This window comes from Hypoxylon fragiforme (assembly GCF_022984875.1).
Source record: "Hypoxylon fragiforme strain CBS 206.31 chromosome Unknown GGS25scaffold_3, whole genome shotgun sequence".
Taxonomy (NCBI): Eukaryota; Fungi; Ascomycota; class Sordariomycetes; order Xylariales; family Hypoxylaceae; genus Hypoxylon; species Hypoxylon fragiforme.
The window spans coordinates 3880462-3898854 of record NW_026054758.1 but is presented as its reverse complement, the minus strand read 5'-3'; the positions used below and the strand labels follow the sequence as shown (position 1 = coordinate 3898854).

Below are 18393 nucleotides of genomic sequence, written 5' to 3'. Positions count from 1 at the left end.
TTGGGAAATTTCGAAATTCCATTCCTCTCGACATTTGTAAGAGCTGGGCTCTATTACTGTCCCTCGTCTTCCTTCCTACATGTTCATGGTGCGCTAAAGTTTATTGTTACTGCTGTTGTTGTTGTTGTTGTTGTCGCTGCCGCCACCTTCCAACAACTTCTCTCCATCTTACTCTAAACCAAAGGATTTCCCTTTTCCACGCCTCAGCCACTCGTTCATATAACAAAACGACTACCTACCCACCTACGACTACGACGACTACGACTACAACACAGCTAGGAGATTAAAAGAAATAATATATCCGGTCGTCTATATATGGTGATATTATTTTATATAGTATCATTATACTTTCAAAATCTAATCATCATCATCCCTTAAAAAAAGGAGGGACAAAAGAAAAAAAGCAAAGGAAAGAAGAAATTAAATTTAGTATCACTCGTCATGTCGAGTTTATAAGGCGGGGAGAGAGATTTGAAGCGAGAATTGATGACATGGGCAGAAAAGGTTGAACTGCTGAAAGAAACGACGTCATACGCTGAACGAAAGTGAAGGTGCAAATGGCTCCAGAGACGACCAAAAATAGCGACCGCTCAGCAATTACAACAGCAACTGCCATTAACACTACCGCCACTACTACTACATCTGCTTCTGCTTCTGCTTATACTGCCACTGCCACTGCTATTACTGCTACTACTGCTATTGCCACTTCTACTCCTACTATACCCTATTCTTCCACTTCCACTTCCACTTCTTCTACTTCTTTTCTTCCTACACATCATTTCACCATGAAGACTTCCACAAGACCACCGCTTGTCTCATCTCATTCTCATCCACATCCCTCTCGCCATTCCCAGGCGAATATGCAAGCCTTCCGCGCTAACAGGTCAACAACAACGCCTGTGGCGTCACCTCGCATGCCTCATTCCGTCGGTCAACCTTATCCTCCTCCTAATGCCAAAATACCGCCTGCCGTTGCAAACGTTCGACCGCCAAGTCCTAATTACTTTGGCCTAAATGTGGATCATTCAACTGCTGGTACCCAAGACTCAGCTATTGCTCCTCTCGATCATTGGAGTCCTCCCAGTTCATCTATTAAGTCATTCGGTGCCGCAATACCAAAGCAGCTTCCCCTCGACGCCAATCCCGAATTTGAAGCCTTTAGACGTCAGGTCGATGCAAATCGGACTGGGGGTTTTAATCTCGGCAATGCCTATTTTGCAAACGCCCAGTCACCTTTATTAGCAAGGCCTAGGCCGCCGCGTTTAGTGACCAATCATAGTGACAGCGCTTCTGAGGTATCTAGTTCTAGATCGTTTACTGGAAGGAATTTGGATGGTGCCAACAGTCGCATGGATGTTGATACGGATAGTCTGAACGACTCTGCGTATGTATCATCAGATTCAAAGAGGAACTCGGAGGTGTCACTGAATCTGCCATCGTTTAGCAACCTGCCCCGTTTTGAGTCTCCTGCTCATGCTGACTCTCCTTTTGAGCCTTTGCGTAGGACCACATTGTCCAAGATTGATGATCGACATCCACGACTATCCCTTCCTCATGAGAGGTGGGAGCAATCGATGGAGAACATGAAGCCACGTGCTGAGACCCTGCCGACGACACTGGAAAGTGGTCCGGGCCTAATTTTGCCGAGTAATCTCAAGGAAATGCTCCAGAATATGCCGGAAAATGACTATCTATTATTGGATGTCCGGGTATCTACTCAATATGCCCAATCGCGAATCCGTGGTGCTTTGAATCTTTGTATTCCGACAACTTTGTTGAAGCGGGCCACGTTCAATCTCGAGAAGTTGCAGCAAACTCTCCAGCTTGAAGAGGACCAACAAAAGTTTGCGCAGTGGGCAAGTGTGAAGTATCTTATCGTATACGACGGCTTTTCGACCGAGAAGCGAGATGCTGTGTCGGCTATGAATATGTTCAAGAAGTTCGTGAATCAAGGCTTTAATGGAAATACGCTCCTATTAAAGGGGGGATTTCAAGCCTTTGCGACCGAATATCCTGCGTTCATTGATTACCAGTCAGCCTCCGGACGGCCCGGTACTTCAACTTCACCGGATAGCGGGCGACCGAGTTTTGCCCCCGTGATTGGTGGCGTGATGCTCCCTTCTGGCGCCAACAATCCCAATCCATTCTTCAGCAACATACGGCAGAATATGGATCTAGCTGATGGTGTCGGACAAATGGACATCTCGGTTCCAGCCAATCTAGATGCCACCAACCTTCCATATTGGCTCCAGGATGTTACCAGACCCTCAGATCACGGCAAAAAGGCTTCTGAAAGATTTTTGCAGATAGAGCGCAGCGAACAATCTCGTATGCGTGAAGCTTATGCGTCATTCAATACATCTGCGCCCCTAACTGGGAAATCTGGGGGAGTCCGCCTATCGGGAGTGGAAAAGGGAGGCAAGAACCGTTACAAGGATATTCTCCCCTTTGAGCATGCTCGTGTTCATCTGGCCGGTCGAGTGGAGGGTAGCTGCGATTACATCAACGCCAGCCACGTTCAGGCATCGCGCAGTCACAAGCGTTATATTGCGTCGCAGGGACCTTTGCCAGCTACTTTCGATGTAAGTCTAGCTAAGTTCGCAGTCCTTGTTATGTTTGTTTTGAAACTAATGTCCTTTGTCTTAGGATTTCTGGTCGGTGATTTGGGACCAAGACGTTCGTGTTATCGTCATGTTGACGGCGGAATCGGAAGGTGGTCAGCTCAAGTGTCATCCGTACTGGCAAAAGAACGAATTCGGGTCGATCAAACTCAGGCCAATATCTGAAAAGAAAGTATCGTTAGATATCGACAAGCATCGATCGGCTACTGGAACCGCGTCATCTGCAGCTAACACAGCAGATGCCGGGCGACGCCGTGCTAACACCACAACCACGCTTAACGCGGCCCAAAACGCTCAACCTCCTCAACCACAGTCAGATGCCCATTATGTCATTGTTCGAAAGTTTGCGCTGTCGCATGCTGCCCATCCATTCTCCCCCATACGAGAGATCACCCAACTTCAGTATCCGTCATGGCCCGATTTCGGAGCACCTGCGCAACCGTCACACCTGCTCGCTCTCGTTGAATTAACGAACATAATGCAGCGTGCGGCCTTGCCTGTGGACGCGAATTCGATTGCTGCGTCAGTTGCTACTGACAATCCAGCGGCCATGGGGTGGTACGACGATCCTGAATCGGATACAGATGCTAGACCAATTCTTGTACACTGCTCAGCTGGATGTGGCCGTACTGGCACGTTCTGTACCGTCGATAGTGTCATTGATATGCTAAAACGACAACGCATGGCCGCTATCAACCGACCCGATGCTGATGGGGATGTAAGCATGAGCGAAGGTTCTTCTAATCGCCGTCGAAGTGTTGTCCTTAGTGGACCCAACCTTGGGCAGAGCAAGATCGGAGCCAAGGAAATAGACACCAGCTGGCTCACGGACACAAATCTCGACCTAGTTGAGACGACTGTGGAGGACTTTAGACGACAAAGAATAAGCATGGTTCAAAGTCTAAGGCAATTTGTCCTCTGTTACGAGACTGTGGTAGAATGGGTTTGTAGATACCAGGAGAGACATAACAGCACTCTCGGTGGCAGGGGACGACCACGAAGCGAGACTCTAGACGCCAGGAGATAAATCATACGAACATGGGAGCCGTCCCATTAGAACGTTGATGGTGCATGCGACACCAATCCGTAAACATGGAAAGGGATCCAGGGGAAAAGGGCTTCAAAAAACTTTGCATTTGCATCATCAATGGCATATTAACAAGATCTTGGACGGTCCATACTTAACGGGCTAGATGGTTCGACTCATGGCATAAGAGTGGAACACGGTGTTCATAAGGATTTGGGTGATCATCCTAGGCGTTTATTTGGGTTGCTACACGGCATGGCATATATGAATTTGGTTTCGTTTCTGATACGACTCTTTTCAGCGAGACGAAAGCATTATACACCGCACATTGCACGCTACACACACACACACACACACACACACACGTTTGAATTCGTAGAGCAGGAATGAAGAAGGGGAGACCCATTTACCTACCTACCTACCTACCTCCAACCAACAGCAGCCTCGTCGGCACCACGGGATTTTTGTACATTAGCGGGAGTAGCGGGAGTAGGAAGGAGTGGGGATACAGTAAAGAATATTAGAGGAGGAAAATCAAGTCGAGACGAACAACGATAGCGGTGCCTACCGTTCCCCACATATCAAATGATGATACCGTAACTATCTATCTATAATAGCGAGTACAAAGAAGTTAGTTAGTTAGTTGCGAACAATAATACTTACTTGCTAATAATGCCGGGGCAGAGATGGATGGGATGGATATAAATGAATGCTCTCTATTACCTGATACTGGAATTGGTGTTTGTGTTATGAGTGATGGTGATTTGAATGTGCTTGGTAATGGTGATTTGTGACGCCTTTTATACCGACCTGGCCCCTTGAGATGGTTGGTGGGTGGAAGGAAGGAAGACGTTGATGTCTCCTATGGTTTATAGCTTGGGGTAGGTGATGTTAAGAGTTATAAAGTTGGGGATTTAGGAAAGTAATGTCCTGGATTATCCGATGGGCCTTGGGTGGAGATAGAGTAATTACATTATTCTTATTCTTATTCTTATTATACTATCTCGCTTCAGCTTGGTAGATGGGTACCTACATACCTAAAGCAAGTGAGTTAACAAAAAAAAACGAGGAGATGGGGATAGGTATATCTTTTACCTGTATATAACTATCTTGCATACATCCATCCTCTTCTGTGTGAATTAGACACACACCACACCTGGGTTACCCACCTAGGTACGTACCTAGTTAGGCGGTTAAGAAACAAAACGCCTAAAGTCGCGGAGGACATTGTGTTGTTGATACATAGTTATTATGCCCCTTTTTGAATAGGTACCTACCTACCTACATTGTAGTCTCCGGGAGGTGTTAGAGATCTCCGCGCAACAGCGAGGTTGTTATGCGTCTTCCTTCTACTGTAGGTAGGTCCCGCCTCGTGACTGTAAGTAATGTAGATGGAAAGAAGAAAAAAAAAAAAAAAAAAAAAGCAGCCTAGATAGATGTAAGCTCTCTGCTTGCCGTTGAACGGCCAATACGAAAAGAGTCGTTATCTGGCATCTGGCTACTGGCCAGCTTGGTTCCTGCCATTATAACCTTTGGCTCATACATAGCTAGCTAGCCACCTTCAACTGGGAAGTAGCAATCACTATCACAACGAAAGCACCTCATCATCATCATCAGCATCATCATCAAAGCAAAACACACATCTCAAGTCAAGTGTAGTCAAGTGAAACAAAAGCGAGGACCTTTATTAATAGACCTCGCCCCCGTCCCGCCCCTTCTCGCCTTGTATTGTAAGTCCTAATCATCTCATCTCTAGGGATTTATGGTTTATTGTACACGTTCCTCAATAATAAGATAAGAAAAAGGACATGACCTCCTTTTATGTTTATGTCGAGTCACTGGAGCCCATCCATGGTACCTAAATCCCCCTGTGTGTCACGCCCTAGAATACCTACTTAGTAGGTAGGTAAGGTACCCTAGGTACGTAAGGCATTCCTTCGTGTAAACCGGCACACCCTAGTCCTAGTAAACCAGGCTGCGGCCACGTTCTGTAAAACCCAAGCCGTAAAGAGCACATGCAGCTTGCTCGCGTAAAAAAGTAGCTTGCGATACAGTCTACTTCCAGAACTTCTGGAGCGAGACCTCCTTGTCGTCGTGCTTGTTGAGGATCTTGGCGGTCGCGAGCTCGAAGTCCTCCTGTGTGACGTGAACCCTGCGCTCGCGGAGGGCGTACATGCCGGCCTCGGTGCAGACGCCCTTCAGCTCGGCGCCGGAGCAGCCGTTCATCTTCTCGGCGATCTTGGTCAGGTTGATGCCGCGCGTGAGGTTCATCTTGCGGCTGTGGATGCGCAGGATGTCGGCGCGGGCCTCGACGGACGGCGGGGGGAACTCGATCTTGCGATCGATGCGGCCGGGCCGGAGCAGCGCGGGGTCGAGGATGTCGAGGCGATTCGTCGCCATGATAACCTTTATGTTCTTGGTGGGCTCGAAGCCGTCGAGCTGGTTTAGAAGCTCCAGCATTGTCCGCTGCACTTCGGAGTCACCACCGGACGAACCTTCTACTCGCGAGGAACCGATGGAGTCGATTTCGTCCATGAAGATGATGGAAGGTGCGTGCTCGCGGGCCATGACGAAGAGCTCACGAACCATGCGAGAACCCTCGCCGATATACTTCTGCACAAGTTCTGAACCAGAGACTCGGATGAACTTGCAGTCGGTGTGATGTGCGACAGCTCGAGCCAACAGCGTCTTTCCCGTTCCAGGGGGTCCGTAGAGAAGCACACCTTTCGGTTGAGCGATACCGAGGGATTCGAAGAGTTCGGGGTGCTTTAGGCCTAGCTCGATGACCTCCTTGATTTCCTTGATCTGCTGATCCAGACCACCAATCATGTCGTATGTGCTGTCGGGCACCTTTTCTACCATCATGAGAGATACTAGAGGATCAACCGAGGATGGGAGGATTTTCTCGAGTTTGTAGCTGTCGGATAGAAGGGTCACTCGTTTGCCCACGGTGAGTTTTGCTATTTCTACCGTATCGGCGACATCGACGACTGCGAACATAGTTAGTTACATGCAGATGATAATTAGGATTAGTTACTGTCGGGTTCATACCATATTTGCCCTCTGGATGCACCTTCACTAAAACCTTCTTCGTCCCCATCACCTTCACCACCTCACCAACATACGATCCAGGCTGTTGCAAGAGACCCAGCTCTTCTCGTAGTAACCGCACCCTCGAATTGTAGTCGTTTCGCTGGGCTTCGAGACGTCGGAGGACAGCTTGACCCTTGAGGATCTCGAGCTTCATGGCCTCGATCTTATTGTGGTAGTAGTTGTCGAGCGCCATGATTGCTGGAACTCCTTTGGGAGTGGTATTTCGTTTGCGAATCGGATGTTGTAGAGGGTATGGAGGGTAAATTGGGTGGTGGGAATTGTAGATGTGGATTTTGAATGTTGATGATGCGGCAAAGTGATAATGTGGTGGTAGAGTAATAAGGCTAGGTATTATTATTGTATGTACCTCAAGGCTCGTAAGTACTACTAGGTAGGTAGTAAGTAAAAAGAATGCGCCAATGATGAACTCCAGATGTCCGACAAGGGTACAGTAGATTCAAGCTTCCAGCTTAGGTAATTCAAGGCAGTTGCAGCAAACGCGTTCCGGAATGACGGGAATTCTAAAGTTCCGGTACTAAACTCCAAGGCCAACATTGGAGATCACGGGTGCATCCATGATGTGGGCACTAACTGACTATAGTGGGTCCCGCCTGTCCTTGTCAACTTTGAATCTCCAAATGGGGGTGGGTCCAAAATGCATGTCTCTCCAGGGCTCCGTCCGTAACAAGTGCAACGTTAAACGTGCATTGATTTTTAATGATAGTTATGTATTCCTATCAGACAAGATAACTGGTTCGCATGTATTATTACGTAGGAACTTCGAAGATCTTCCAGAATCCCTCAAGCAGCATAGTGTATGATGATGTACATGTGGTACTGCCTACAGAAAACCATCATCATAATGCAACCTTGGTAAAGCTTGAATATTATTGATAACTATCAGGTTTGTTTTCTTTTATCTATTTTCTGTCAGTTCTGTCAGTTCTGTCAGTGTTATCTATCTAAGCGCATTGTTTCAGGAGTTGGGAATAATATTGGCATTTTATACCAAAATACTACTAGGAAGATAGCACATAATTCGGTTACTAGCACGTTTTAAGGTTGCCGATGGCGCCGTTGCAATTTGAATTTCGAATCTCTAGGCGCGGCTGCCGTATCAAGTGCAAATTAAGCGTCACTCGATAGCTAGTACCAACCCTTGGAAGTAAATAGGCAGGGGTTCAAAGGGAAGTACGGCCAAGTACCAGCCTGTTTTAGGGAAAGAATTTCTAGCACTTACCTAGCACCTACATAGCACCTACATAGCACCTACCCAGCAACCGGACTGCACCCCTCGGCTTACGCCATAGGGTATCTCATATGATAATGGATGCTGTAGGTAATGGAGGGCATGAGCGGGAATCTACGACCTTTTAAGGCTTATCCAAGGCCGCATCATTGGACAAAAAAAAACATCCCTGGATCTGGATTGGATAAGGGACCCGCTATAACGTCTTGTCCACTCACACTGTAAATAAATCACGAGGAACAATCACGACTCATAATCAGATTACACAGGTACACACTTGTACTTGGGGAACTTTGCACTAGAACTTTGGGGAACTTCCAACTACATATCGACTCACTCCATCCTGTGTCATTCCAAAAAGATAAAAGATAAAATAATCCCATGTGCTGAAGTCTGTGTGGTAGCCATGTCCGTTTCTGTGTTACATGAGATCTGATAACATTTACGAAAACTCGTAAGCTTTCGAGGTTCTTTCAGCTTGTTGGCCTCATCCATATCCATTTTTATTTTCTCTTTCTCTCTCAACATTGAACTTCCTTATCCTACATAGATGTATGTAGGTACTGTATCATTGAATCATTGATACTTAGTACTAAAGTAAAGTTGTTTCGTCTTTCTTTTCTTTTTTGTTCAGATTAATCCTACCTTACTTGTTTATCATTCGAAGATCTCCACATTGGGATTCGCCAGTGAGACATGCTTGCAGCAAGCTTACAGCCCACAGCACGCTAGACCTGCAGCCAGAGGGCATACAATATACATACCCGGATTATACACACGATACATTCCTATCAGGTCCCCTCAAACATCGGGTGCTTCTCCTCGTCATCTGCTTTGGGTCTCGCCTCTCTTGACAACCTTAAAGCTAAAACCCATCCTATCTTCTCTTTCCCCCTAATCATCTTGTCTCAGAAGCTTCGAAACCCAATTTCATATGCTTCCCTAACTACGTAGTTTGAGATAAGCCTTTGTTGGCAGCGAATACTCTTTCGCATATTCTCGGAGTATTCCCTGGCCATGGACCCTCCTTCGCAGGACGGTGGTAGTTCTACTACTCCTCCCTCCCCATCAGATACGCGACAGCAATCTTTGCGACGCGAACCCAGAGAGACCAGAATTGTGGACGCGCTCCCCGAAAGCTACCAATCTTCTACTGAGACTTTGCGGAGAAGAACAGACCAGTCTTATGGTGCGTTGCCGCTGCCCAGTTAATGAACCTGCCTGCTGCCTATCTAAAACTTAACTCTGGTTTTAATGGCTTGTTGATCGATGTCATGTCAGACATGAGCTAACCTGACTTTATGGATAGGCACTCTTCAGTCACCACCCCCGCCTGCAAGTGGAAGTTCGCAGTTATTGGGAGAACCCACCGCCCACGACCGATCCCATTCGAGAACCGGAACTCAACCACCTCGTTCCCCACTCCTAGCCCCAGAACATGGCCGACAGCGCCCTAAAAAGCCCGCTATGTCTCGCAGAGCTTCATCCAACACGGTGGCTCCCCATCGCGGGGAGGTATTCTCGACAGACGACGACATCACGGAGGTGGAGAGTGGTGCTATCGGGAGACACAGTTTCTCCCCTCTACCACCTTACAACAACGAGTCAGGAAGGCAGTCTACACTGAGGCGACGAAGCATGGCCCCGCCTACCCTGTCTCGGGTGCATTCGACCCGTAGTACTGCCCCCGAAGAAGAGGGTATCGAGGAGCGGTTGGAGGAAGAAGAGGAGGAAGATGAAGATGAACCCATGCAGCAATCACAACACGAGGAGGAAGCAATGCAGGATGTGACCCCCGAATCTGGCCTTATGGAGGATGATGAAGATGATGAGGATTTAAGCGATGCCGAGAGTTTTACCTTGAAGGACCGCCAACAAGCCATCAACGAGACGCATCCATTTGGTATCAGGATTTGGAAGCCTGCATTGTACAAGAAAGATCGATCGGTCCAGAAGACCGCCGAGGGCGATATTCATTCCTCCCCTGGTGGCCGAGTCAACAGCTGGCTATTGTTATTTAACATTATTTGGACTTTGGCCTTTGGTTGGTGGATGGCCCTTTTTGCTGCCACGGGAGCGATGGCCTGCTTCATTTTCGCGGCAGCTCCTAGTGGAAGAGAGTACGGCCGCGTGCTATGGGGCTTGGCCGGCTATCTTTTCTACCCCTTTGGAAAGTTTGTAAGACTTGAACAGGACGAAGCATATCTAGACGAAGACGAGGGCGAGGGTCGAAGCATTAGCGAATATGAGCAGTGGCAGAGCGGTGATCTGGAATATGGACGACTGTTCTTCGGACCCGAACGAAATCGCTCGATTATTGGTCGTTCGAGAAGAAGTATTGACTCTGAGCCTAGTGAGACTGATAGCCTACTCCCTCGTTCAGGTGGTCGCTACGATGAGATTGCAAACGACCCAGGACGGCGACTCAAGAGACGTTTATTCGGTCGAGGTCAATGGAACATTGGCCGGGTTATCTTCTTCATCTTCTTCTGGGGTCTTATTACACCGTCTCTCATCACCGTCTCCGCCATATGTTGGCTGCTGGTCTTCTGGATCCCGATGGGTAAAGTTACCAACCTCCTTTTTGATCATCTCAGAAGGCATCCGTTGGCGCTCTCCTTCGAGTCCGATGTTAGTATCGCCAGACCATCCGATGGTTCGCATTCGTCTATTCTCCTCTGCACGTATCGTGCTGTGGGTCCAAAGTACTGGAAATACACTATCGATGGCACCAACATCTTCCTCATTAATCTCATGGCTGTTGTCATGTTCGTCATTTTTGACTGGCTTGTACTAGCCGGCGTTCTCCATCTTGAGAACTTCTTGACCTCCCCGGGCTTTCTCTTCGTGGCTGGTTTGTTCTCTATCATTCCCCTCGCATACTTCATAGGCCAGGCCGTCGCGTCCATTTCGGCGCAGTCTTCCATGGGCTTGGGCGCAGCAATCAATGCTTTTTTCTCGACTATTGTGGAAGTTTTCCTCTATTGTGTTGCGCTTAAAGATGGCAAAGGCCAGCTAGTTGAAGGCAGCGTCATCGGAAGTATCTTCGCAGGTATTCTCTTCTTGCCCGGTTTGTCCATGTGCTTCGGTGCCATCAAACGCAAAACGCAACGTTTCAATGCGAAATCCGCTGGTGTCACCTCAACGATGCTTATCTTTGCCACCGTTGCTGCGTTTGGGCCGACTCTCTTCTACCAAATTTATGGCACTCATGAACTCCGATGCCAGAGCTGCACAGATTCCGTGTGGAATAAGGAGCGAGATTGCCGTCGTTGCTACTACTCACAGGTCCCAGCCCTCGACGACCGCTTCTACATCGAAGCCGTGCGTCCTTTCTGTTACATCGCTGCCACCTGTCTCTTCTTATCATATGTCATTGGCCTATGGTTCACTCTCAGAACGCATGCAGCGGTCATTTGGAACACTGAGGTCGACGAGAAGAAGCACGAGGAAGCTCAACAACAGCATGCACGTTTGTCCGAGGTACGTAACGTCGCTGATGCATCCGGTGCCGATATCCGAGACAGCAATCTATATAAGAGAATTCTAGGACAGTCATTAAAGCAAGTCGGGCTTTCTGGAGAGGGTGGTCGCCATTCTCGCCAACCATCAGGGGCTTATCCAATGAACGGTGGTATTCAGACGCCGCATATGGTTCCGCCCAAAGGCAACGTGGGCACCTCCGATAACATTCGTTCGAACGTACACATCCCTGGTTTCTCTGATGCAGAGAACAGCGATCTCGTCCGTAGTGTTACCGAAGTGGCCGCTACCGCAGCTGCCATTGCAGCCCGTGATGCCCGAGGACCCCGCCGTCTTTCTGCTCAACCGTCTAATGCAGGAGCTAGCAGCTCAATAACACGACCTACGCCCGTTCGTTCTACTACCTTCCCCGATTTAGAAGAAGTCGGCGAGCAAGCGCAGCCTGCTCACGGAGGCCACGATGCCCCGAACTGGAGCCGGACGAAGAGTTCAGTCATTTTGATGGGCGCTACCGTTCTCTATGCAATTGTTGCTGAGATTTTAGTTGACACGGTGGATGTAGTGTTAGACAACTACGCGATTGATCCGAAATTCTTAGGTATCACGTTGTTTGCTCTGGTACCCAACACTACGGAATTCTTGGTGAGCATTCTTTTTTTTCTCTTTTTTTCTCTCTTTTCCCCCCAATGTTTGCTGGAGACATGAAACTAATCATTGGTGTGTTACTATAGAATGCTATCTCTTTTGCCATGAATGGAAACATTGCCCTCTCGATGGAAATCGGTTCCGCGTACGCATTGCAGGTTTGTCTTCTTCAGATACCAGCGTTGGTTCTCTTCTCTGCAGTCTATCCCCTTCAACCGGCAGGTGATACAGACCCGACTCATTGGACATTTACTCTACTATTCCCGCAATGGGACATGGTAACCGTCATACTATGTGTGTTCCTGCTCAGCTACATGTACGGAGAAGGAAAGAGCAACTACTTCAAAGGCAGCGTCTTGATCCTGACATACTTGGTGGTCGTGGTTGGGTTCTACTTCTCTAGCTATACGGAAACTCAGATGGGTCCGATAGGCAAGAGTCGATTTGATACCCTTGGCGCCGATGGTGTGTGGCAAAGTTACAAGACCATCGGGCGGGGAACAGGAGGACGAGCATATGAATTTGGTGGGAGTTACTAAAAAGTTACGAGTTTTGTCTTTTGCACCCGGGCCTACCCTACCCGCCTCGTTCTTATAACACGATGGCGAAGGCAAAGTCGTATTTTTGATTCATCATGATATCCCCTCTTCCTTTTGGACTGTCAGTACATCATTAGGTCATCTCTCGGAGTATGGATTGATGTTTCTTGTTCGCCGTGTAGGTCTCACGGTTTTTTTTTTTTTTCTTACTGGGTCGTCGAAGGGAAGAGACATAGGCAAGTTGTCGTTCAGTTGTTATATACGCAGGGCCAGCATGGCGAGGATGGAGTACATAGGTATCCTTAATTAAAATAAATAATGTATTAGTCATGGTAGATGGTGTGTTGGTGATTTGATTCGTGCTGGGTAGTGCCGTGGAATGAAGCGACTTTCTGTTGTGTCACTGTTGTTGCGTTGGATGTAGGTTGCGGGTCCGTGATGGAGGATGAGTGCCTAAAGCATCTCGAACTTTGGATTTGCTTAAGTTGAGTCTACTGTGTATAAATAGATGTGTGGATGGCGTTCAATATGAAGAGCTATGCTAGATACAGACTGTTTTCGGATTGCTTTTTTAACAAGTGCTACGCGGAACCGCTACTTCGTACAATTGAGGTTATTCTCAACCTTCATACAACCTAAGCCTTGCCTTTCTATAATACCTGGCTACGTCTGAATACTCCAAGCCGCTGAAGGTCAACAAATGCGAATGCTGCATATATGACTGATTCGAACGTACCTAAGGATGCACTGCTATCGCGAGATCTATAAACTGATTTGCTAGCATTACTGTTGATTTTGATCATCTACGTAACTATCCCACCCTTGGCCAAAGAGGAAGTCGACTCTTTTTAGTATATACATAACTATTAGAGAGGGGTCTCTTTACGATAGAGACACGTCTGGCTATGTAGGAACTGCCGTGACCTTAAGCTTAAGCCAAGGGGCGAGTACGAACGAATGGTATGGTATTATATAGGGCTAAGGCATTTAATGAAGACTGGGAATGGCCTCAACTGTAGGGATTCGGTCTATCACCGATCATCTGTCCAAAAGTAAGCTGTTTAAAAAGAAAAAAAATCTGAAAAATAGTATGCATCTAGGCTAGCAAGCTCAATGTGAAGCGGTTATGGGGGAGTCAATATTACTTTATGGTCTAGAGTTACGGATGTAGATACCTAGGTAGTTAGGCGTCTATGTACTAATCAGCACTTATCTGCTGCCGTGTTGGATGGGCGAAATCTTACGCTGGTTGGCTTCATAATGCTAATAGTTAAAAAGAACTCTGCTAATTGCAGAGTGTTCGCAGAGTGATTCATTCGTCTGATCCGCCTGACGACTGGCAGCGCCGGCTTACCTATGCAATATACCTACCTCCCTTTGAACATTTGAAGCTATTCGCAGTGGGCTGTTCGCAGCAGCATGTCAAAGTGCGCAGTACCTCGGGGGTGTGGGATGTTCTACTCTCAAGGCCTACTGTAGTAGCAAGGCACTTTAATAAATTCGCACGTACGTATTTTAGACGACTTGAGATCCTTCCTTCATATATGATACCCCATTTTCTCAACCTTGGGATTCTTACATAGCTGATGGAATAGATGTCTACCCAGCTTTGCCTTTTTATTATTTTGGGCAGTTGGGAGCTGGCAGTTCTTGGGACGTAATGGTGGTATAGCTATATTAGAAGGAGCTAGTTATAAGAGATTTTCATGGTTGACGTCGGGAGAGCATCTGCAGTGTAAGTGCACAGGTGACGGCCATGCAAATAAGCCGGGGTTTTACTCGGTAATTCAGCACAGCTCAACGGGAATGGTGGCATGCAAAACAAGAGACAGCTATCATTATGGTCAGTACATTAGCGCAACGATGGTGTGGCTAGTACAGGGATTAGGTTATCCGCAGCAATGATAGAAGGAGGGCGCATCTTCTTCGCAGCTCTAGACAAGCTAGAGTAAGCAATGAAAAGGTTCGCGTCACCTGGAGGCAGTGTAATACCAGGGACACGGTGGGCGCGATCATGGGCAAGCCCAGAGGATGCGGCGCCCGCAGGCTAAAAATTAGAATAATCACGATTGAGTCCAAGTAGGACTCTTTCAGAGATTAAACTGAAAAGAACAGATACTACACTTGATCTAAGCCAAAAGGCAAAGAGAGCTAAAGAAGAAAAGAAGGAAAAAAGGTAAAAATGGGAGGTGAGTGTCGAGGTTTATATAGAAAATCTGGGAGGGCGGTCTGGGGCGGCAGATCAGTAATGGGGCCGATGAGTCAAAGTGGGTGTTTTGGCACTAGTCCTGAAATGGAAGGATTCAGGGCAGGGATCAGATTTTTTTAATTGGCCCGACTGGAATTTGCTAGTGCGGAAAAAACTGTGCAGCCTTGCTGCCTTGTAGCCTAGTAACTACAGTAGGTATCAATGGGCCTAATGGACCTGATCTAAAGCCTCAAAGAGGAGCAAACAGTGAGTAATTACGTACTGAACACAGTATTAAATACAATTATTATATGGAAAAACATCATAGTAATACTGTGACCCATATCATCAAACAGCCATCTTGATTTTTTCATTGGCTGGATTCAAATAGACTGTGGTACCGCGTAAAATTTGCGCGGCTAAGTGGGGCACCTACCCGCCATGACAAAAAAAGGTACTGTTTGCCAGGTACCCACCCTGGCTGATCCTACGGCGGCAGAAACCGTTCACCGCCCAGCCCCAACGCCTATATAAACCTCTCTACCCTCCCTTCATTTCAATTTTCTTTTCTTTTCTTCTTCATGTCGACAAGTCAGTTCACCCCTACCCCCCATACTACTCAGTATCCTTCAGAACACCCAACTAACCATTGTCTTTTTCGCAACAAACAGTACTTCAGAGAATCATTTCTATAGTATTCGTCCTACTCTGTGTTCCCTACAGGAGCCACAGATCCCACCCTGGTTGATGACCAATATCCCCGTCGTCCTAGAGTGAAAATTTTATTACGGGAGCACCGCGGCCTCTGGTCACCTTGCTCCTTACTTTCGATCTGCCCGCAAGGGTGGCGGTCAATCCTTGGTCTTCGGACCGAGCTGGCTGTATAGAGAGTGGTGATGATCTCAACCCCGATTCGCCGTGGTCTTGCCTTCGGGCGCGCGGCCGGGGTGGACGATGGTGGACGTCTGACAGGCCTTTCTTTTTATCTTTTCGTTGTTTTCGTGCGCTTGTCGCGCGATGCGAGGAAGAGTCGTGAACTATCTAGCCTTGCATTCAAATGTAATATTAATGAAGCCTCATTGCTTCCTGTCGATGGTGCAATTTGGTCTGCGTAATATGCCGTCGCCCTTCATTTGGAGGACCTGACGTTATTCGTAAACATCCTTTCACGTCACTATTGACGCGACCTAGCAATAGTTGATATTATCTTCGCACATCCTGTTTCCTTCATCAACACTGAATAATAAAAATTTACTACCTGCCCGCCGCACTTGCTTACTACCCACAATATTGTAAAAATTCAGCCCCTACGTATCTTGTCCTCATGATGCTCCCTGGATAGTTAATTTCAACGTCGTCATTCACCAGTGCCCATTATTAACCTAAACAACATGTCTTCAATATTCCTTACCTCCATAACTATGTAGCATTGCTAGTCAAACGAAGCATGACCTTTGGTTCCCGTTTTTGCGCAAGCAAACTGCATCACTTCCAGTACTCTATTTCTCGGGATCTTATACTCACTCAATCTCAATGTTCTGGTGGGATTAATATATTCTCATCTCACACGTCGATCTACATTCATCTCATAGGCACTCGGCTTGATTCATCCAGCAGCATTGAACACTGGGATTACACATGATTTTCAGGTTCATAAGTTGACAGTTTTTATTATAATAATACATTAGTATAGACAGACTCTGATGTGTTTGTCTTGTCTACGGTAAATAGGTAATTATACTATAAAAACACAACCAAATAACTAGATCTTGATCCCTATCGTCCCGAGTGTCTTAGGTATTAACTGCAATCCGATCTTGAAGCTGAAGATTCGCCGGCGAGGCGTGAGGATGTACCGAAGTAATTAAGTAGACCGTTAGGTAATATTTGCCAAAACTCCGAGCAGGAAATATTGTATGATGATCCCGAGTGTCGATGATACTGGATTGCATAGATGTATAGACAGACCGCAGCGACGACGATGCTGTTATATGAGGAGCTTTCGAACCGGGCGTCTTAAGATGTTTATCCAAAAAAAAGAAAAAAGAAAAAAGAAACAAAAGAAAAGAGCTCAACCCTATTATCCCAATCCTAATCCACATTTTAATCCGTATTACTCCCATCCTCAGCATACATATCCAGAAAAAAAATCCGCCATCTGCTCCAACCACTCGCTCTCCTACAACTAGGTACAACACCCACAGCCAAAAAAAAAAAGCATCCCACAATTCCTACAGCAACAACAACAACCAAAAAAAAAACTACCGCAAATTCCCCAAAAGCCACCCCAGCCCATCCGCATACCCGCTCCTCCCCACAACGGAGCACATCGCCAGCGCCACGGGGCGGCGGAACACCCTGTTGAGGCCGAGCCGCCAGCGCAGCTCGTCCGCGCACACGGCGCCCCGGTCGTCGACCTTGTTGCCCAGCAGCAGGATCGGCACGCGCCGCAGCTGCGGCGCGGCGAGCAGCACATCGAGCTCCCGCTTCACCTCCCGGAATCGGGAGCGGTCGGTCGCGTCGATGAGGAAGATTAGGCCGTTGACGCTGGGGGTGGGGGTGGTGGTGATGGTGGTGGTGGTGGTGGTTGTGGGCTGGCGGGGGATGAAGGGGGAGTTGGAGTAGGAGGGGGGAGAAGGGGGAGAAGGAGGGGAGGAGGGGGAGGGGGAGAGGGCGGGGGCGGAGGTGTAGTAAGACGCCCAGTGTTGCCGTGCGGGCCGGGCGCCGCTTACGTCCGTGGTGAGGCACTGGACGTTGCCGACCCTGAGGGTGTGCGTCGAGGCCTGGGCTGTTGGGGTTGTGGGGGCCAGGCCGGTGGTAGTAGGAGCGGCGGCGGCGGTGGCGGCGGCGGCAAAAGAAGCAGATGTGAGGTCCCGGTGCTCGCTGCTGGCTAGGCGGCGGATCAAGGTGGTTTTGCCGGCGTTGTCCAGCCCGAGCACGAGGAGCTTGGCGCGCCTGGGCAGGATGCCGAGGGTGACGAGGAGGTTGTGGAGGTGTGTGAGGAGCCACATGGTGTTTTGCTTGTTTGTTTGAAGTTTTTTTTTTCTTTAACTAGGGGGTTTTTCGTTTTTGGGTTGTGTGTTTGTTTGTTTGTTTATTCGCTTGTTGATTTGTTGTTTTAGATGAGTGTTTGGATGACCAGATGGCCGGATGATCGGATGACTGGATCGATGAATAGACGGGCAGAGTGTAGTTTGCCGAGTATAATATACTGTATAGTGTAGAACGTAGAGTGGCTCTTAGTTCTATGAGTGATGAACCACGGTGTAAAAGATATCCTATAGTTCTAGGACGAGGAAACTCGACTTGACACTCTTGGTGTCTACGTCGTAAGGTGAGTATCCTGAGGAGATAAGAAGGGGAAGGGGAAGGGAAGAGTAAAGGAGAGAAGGGCTCTCTTTCTATAATTCATAGAAGAGAATTGTAGCTCAGATAGTTCTGATGGCCACAGCTTTACGGTAAGATTCGCGTGATGGTTTACTACTAGATGCCAAACTCTCTAGGTAACTAACTAATCTTACTCTTTAGATGATTGACGGCTCTCAATA

At 47.8% G+C, this 18393-nt stretch overlaps 4 protein-coding genes across 4 annotated transcripts; 2 read left to right on the top strand and 2 right to left on the bottom strand.

Moving 5' to 3' along the window:
- Positions 1 to 785: 785 nt before the first annotated feature.
- GGS25DRAFT_513638 (uncharacterized protein) lies at positions 786 to 3648 on the top strand (the record flags this gene model as incomplete). The annotated part of the gene is made up of 2 exons (XM_049262900.1): positions 786 to 2582; positions 2647 to 3648. The coding sequence occupies 2 exons, from the start codon at positions 786 to 788 to the stop codon at positions 3646 to 3648; spliced, it is 2799 nt and encodes a 932-aa protein (XP_049119486.1).
- Positions 3649 to 5307: 1659 nt separating this feature from the next.
- On the bottom strand, positions 5308 to 7500 carry GGS25DRAFT_483735 (26S proteasome subunit P45 family protein). The gene is made up of 2 exons (XM_049260401.1): positions 6700 to 7500; positions 5308 to 6638 (listed from the first exon to the last, which is right to left on the bottom strand). The coding sequence occupies exons 1-2, from the start codon at positions 6932 to 6934 to the stop codon at positions 5704 to 5706; spliced, it is 1170 nt and encodes a 389-aa protein (XP_049119485.1). The 5' UTR covers positions 6935 to 7500; the 3' UTR covers positions 5308 to 5703.
- A 1263-nt stretch (positions 7501 to 8763) lies between these two features.
- On the top strand, positions 8764 to 13190 carry GGS25DRAFT_206660 (Sodium/calcium exchanger protein-domain-containing protein). The gene is made up of 3 exons (XM_049256841.1): positions 8764 to 9179; positions 9300 to 12115; positions 12205 to 13190. Exons 1-3 carry the CDS (start codon positions 9008 to 9010, stop codon positions 12655 to 12657), a joined length of 3441 nt encoding a protein of 1146 aa, XP_049119484.1. The 5' UTR covers positions 8764 to 9007; the 3' UTR covers positions 12658 to 13190.
- Positions 13191 to 16830: 3640 nt separating this feature from the next.
- On the bottom strand, positions 16831 to 18045 carry GGS25DRAFT_530454 (P-loop containing nucleoside triphosphate hydrolase protein). Its single transcript, XM_049265384.1, has one exon. It carries the CDS (start codon positions 17854 to 17856, stop codon positions 17107 to 17109), a length of 750 nt encoding a protein of 249 aa, XP_049119483.1. The 5' UTR covers positions 17857 to 18045; the 3' UTR covers positions 16831 to 17106.
- Between the last annotated feature and the right edge of the window lie 348 nt (positions 18046 to 18393).

What these genes read in the sequence shown, in the direction of transcription:
- GGS25DRAFT_206660 (XM_049256841.1), top strand. Translation starts at nt 9,008, where the DNA reads ATGGACCCTCCTTCGCAGGACGGTGGTAGTTCTACTACTCCTCCCTCC. An exon ending in AAGAACAGACCAGTCTTATG is followed by an intron (nt 9,180 to 9,299) that starts GTGCGTTGCCGC and finishes CTTTATGGATAG; the next exon opens with GCACTCTTCAGTCACCACCC. An exon ending in CCAACACTACGGAATTCTTG is followed by an intron (nt 12,116 to 12,204) that starts GTGAGCATTCTT and finishes GTGTTACTATAG; the next exon opens with AATGCTATCTCTTTTGCCAT.
- GGS25DRAFT_530454 (XM_049265384.1), bottom strand. Translation starts at nt 17,856, where the DNA reads ATGTGGCTCCTCACACACCTCCACAACCTCCTCGTCACCCTCGGCATC.
- GGS25DRAFT_483735 (XM_049260401.1), bottom strand. Translation starts at nt 6,934, where the DNA reads ATGGCGCTCGACAACTACTACCACAATAAGATCGAGGCCATGAAGCTC. An exon ending in GCATCCAGAGGGCAAATATG is followed by an intron (nt 6,639 to 6,699) that starts GTATGAACCCGA and finishes CTATGTTCGCAG; the next exon opens with TCGTCGATGTCGCCGATACG.